Source organism: Pterocles gutturalis, unplaced genomic scaffold (genome assembly GCF_000699245.1).
Source record: "Pterocles gutturalis isolate BGI_N339 unplaced genomic scaffold, ASM69924v1 scaffold16590, whole genome shotgun sequence".
Lineage (NCBI taxonomy): Eukaryota > Metazoa > Chordata > Aves > Pterocliformes > Pteroclidae > Pterocles > Pterocles gutturalis.
The window spans coordinates 13,325-16,472 of NW_010138535.1; the positions used below are offsets into that span (position 1 = coordinate 13,325).

General features: G+C 35.5%; 1 protein-coding gene across 1 annotated transcript; it reads left to right on the forward strand.

Annotated features, from left to right (window-relative positions):
* Positions 1–340: 340 nt before the first annotated feature.
* TNFRSF17 (tumor necrosis factor receptor superfamily, member 17) lies at positions 341–1,905 on the forward strand (the record flags this gene model as incomplete). The annotated part of the gene is made up of 3 exons (XM_010083042.1): positions 341–455; positions 762–893; positions 1,645–1,905. Coding segments are annotated over exons 1-3 (508 nt in total), but the record flags the coding sequence as incomplete, so codon positions are not given.
* Positions 1,906–3,148: the final 1,243 nt, after the last annotated feature.

Sequence of the window (3,148 nt, forward strand, 5' to 3'; positions counted from 1 at the left end):
TTGCTTTTCTACAGTTTGTAATGTTTAGCACCTGTTCACAAAATGTCTTCTATAAATAACCATTTTCTGTTTCAGGCAAAATTTACATTGAAAATCATCTTGGTGCAGCTGTTCAGTTTTTCTACAATTGTGAATTGCCAAAAAAGGAACAGTAATTCCTTGGGGGCCTCAGAGTTAAATCCTTTTTATTTAATGTGATACTATGTAGTAGAGCTGTGATCGAAGTCTAACTATTTTTGATAGCGGTTCTTTGATCTGCTAAAGCGGAAAACTGAGAAGCCCTTTGTAGATGATCCTCACTAATTTCTGTGGCTCTCCAGTTCCATAATTACTGACCCTGATGGCACGCTGCCCCAAAAATGAATACTTTGATAATTTGGTGCTCTCTTGTAAGCCTTGTCATCTTCGATGTTCTAGTACACCGCCGCCTTCATGTGAAAACTACTGTGATAAGAGTAAGTAATGTTTCCACAATACTTGGTGGCTATACTGGGAATTTTCATGTTGTATTTTACATAGAATTGTAAACATAAGAACATAAAGAAATCTAAAACCTGGAAAGAGTTTATCAGAATAATATACAGGCTCAAAAATTAATTAAAGATAGTATGGTGTGTTAAGAGTAAATTTTTAAAGCTTTACTTTTGAGCTGTCACTCAGTAGAAATTGCTCCTTTGATAGAGAAGTTGTATGTGTTAGACATGTTTGCTGTTCATTTGTTATTGTTTACAATTAATTTAATGCATCTCTTATTTCATAAGGTACTGATTCAAGTGGAGTTCTTTGGATTTGTCTGGGCATAGGAGTAATTTTAATGCTCACTCTGTTAATCTTAATGGTATTTTTTAAATGGAAGCATCTAAAGCAACTAAAAAACCCCCTGAAAAACACAGGTAAATAAATATGATTCTTTATAAAATAAGTTTAGATCATCGTACATTTTAGCTACTCTTACCTTGTATAAATTTTGCATATAAATTATAATCTAGATTCTTATAACTGTCTTTGTTGGAGTGTTTTGTATTACTCAAATAGTCTCAATTAAGCTATTAAAGTTATTATGGAATAAAATATCCAGATGATAAGTTGTAAAAGCAGTAGTTTGTGTTGGTTCTGGATCGAATCAGGGTTGTTTTGTTACATATTCATGCCTGGCTTTCTTGCTGGTGTTTGAGAAAACATTTATGAACCCTCAATAGCAAAAGATCTTTATAAGGGTTTCATCCTCTTCTCACTGAATGCAAAAGGAATTCTACCCAGGTAGAGGATATACATTCAATATTAGCTTTCCAACTAATAAGTTATTAAATAATTTACTTAATCTTCTAGCCTGGGAGAAGCATATATGGTATATTTTGGGAAGGTTAAATTTAAGTTATTTTTACATTTTACAAATACTAATATTTGTGGAGTATTCCATCAATAAATAATAACTGATTAGACAATATGTTAGATTACTTAAATGCTTATCCTGAAGTACAGGGGGTATGTTGTCATAGAACAAACGATTATCATATGTAACTACATCTTAAAACTTTCACTAAGGTTAGGAACATAGTTCGAACATAATGAAATTTGTATCTTTAATAACTCTGTCTGATATATCATGATGTATATACTAAATTAACTTCTATATATTTACAGACTTTTCTGTGGAGCCAAATAATATTCTGAAGACTGAGAGTGGTGTGAGTACAGAAGGAATTAGACACTCACTTCAAAGTGAAACATTAATGTATTCAGTGGAAGAATGCACTTGCAGTGACTGTGGCTTTGTGGAACCTCAGGCTGGCTGTGAAACTTCATTTCCATTACCAGCTACAGAAGAAGGAGCTACTGTTCTAGTTACTACAAAATCTTTTGATTACTGCAGCTATATTCTGGGTGCTGGTGACTATGAGAGAAGTATATTTTTACTGAATAATAATAAATGAGTTATTCCAGAATAGCTATTAAACTTAATAATTCTTGCAGTCAGTGGAGAAGGCTAGTACATTATCCTTATAGATCTTCCATTAATATTGTCATATTATTTCTAACTCTGCTGTCTCTCTGGTCAAGTATTTCTACATTATTCTCAGGTACTAAACTAGTTATTGGTATTTTTAATTTCTGAAAGTTCCTGTGCAGGATGACTTTTTCTGCCTTTGGAGACTGTACCTACTTATGCCGGATATATACAAACCCATCAATAAACAAGTTTGCACATATGTATTTTACAGTAAACTTGGATCTTGTGCCGCGAATGGCTTGATGGTACACAAGGAATGTTCCAAGAAGCAGCAAAAGACCCACATTACACCCCTACTCCTGTGAAGAATAATTTCAAATAGCCCTTATGGTGCTTCAAATAGGAATGTTCCAATGAACATTCTAACAGCTTTGTGGAGTATGGAGTCCCTCCCAGTTCAGCTGGTACCTTGGGTCACACTAAGGGAGGCTGTGGTGCTGTGAAGCACCGTACCTGCACCCCCAATGTGTTTCCTGACGGTGCAGACCTTCCTTTAAGTGCCAAGCATTTTTCACACTGTACTCTACAAATGTTTTTTTCTATTTTACTATTTTTTTTACTGTTGTTATATGTACAAGTACTGTTGATTAGATATAGTCATGCTAGGCTACTGCGTGGCCTACAATGAGGAATATTCTCTTGTCACCTTGCCTCCCAAGCATCAATGTTATTTTCCTAATATTAGGTCAGTTTTATTTCTGGAAAACTGCAACAACAGGAGCAACAACAATCTTTTTATTTGTAGATAACTTTCCATTTCAGGTTCTTGTATGAATGATTAATTGAGATGTTTTAAGACTGGTATATTACTGCACAGAATCTATGGATGTGCACTGTTACAGCATCCTTAGGGGGCTGACCCCAAAGGTTGGGCCAGTTAGGCGTTAGCTGTGTAGGTGAGGCCACACATAGCCAAAACCTCTGAAACAGGCCTACAGAGCTGTTACATTTATTATTACTTTATCTAGGAACTCCTAAAAAACCGGTTGTGCCCTCTTGCTCCCCAAGGCCTGGAGCAGCGTGTGGTGGGTACACAGCACTGTATGGGGACAGCGTGCAAACACTGAACGGCAACAGGATGCCCTGAAACAGCTCTCTAATTTCAGAAAATGACTTCATTACTTTATTAGAGGTTTC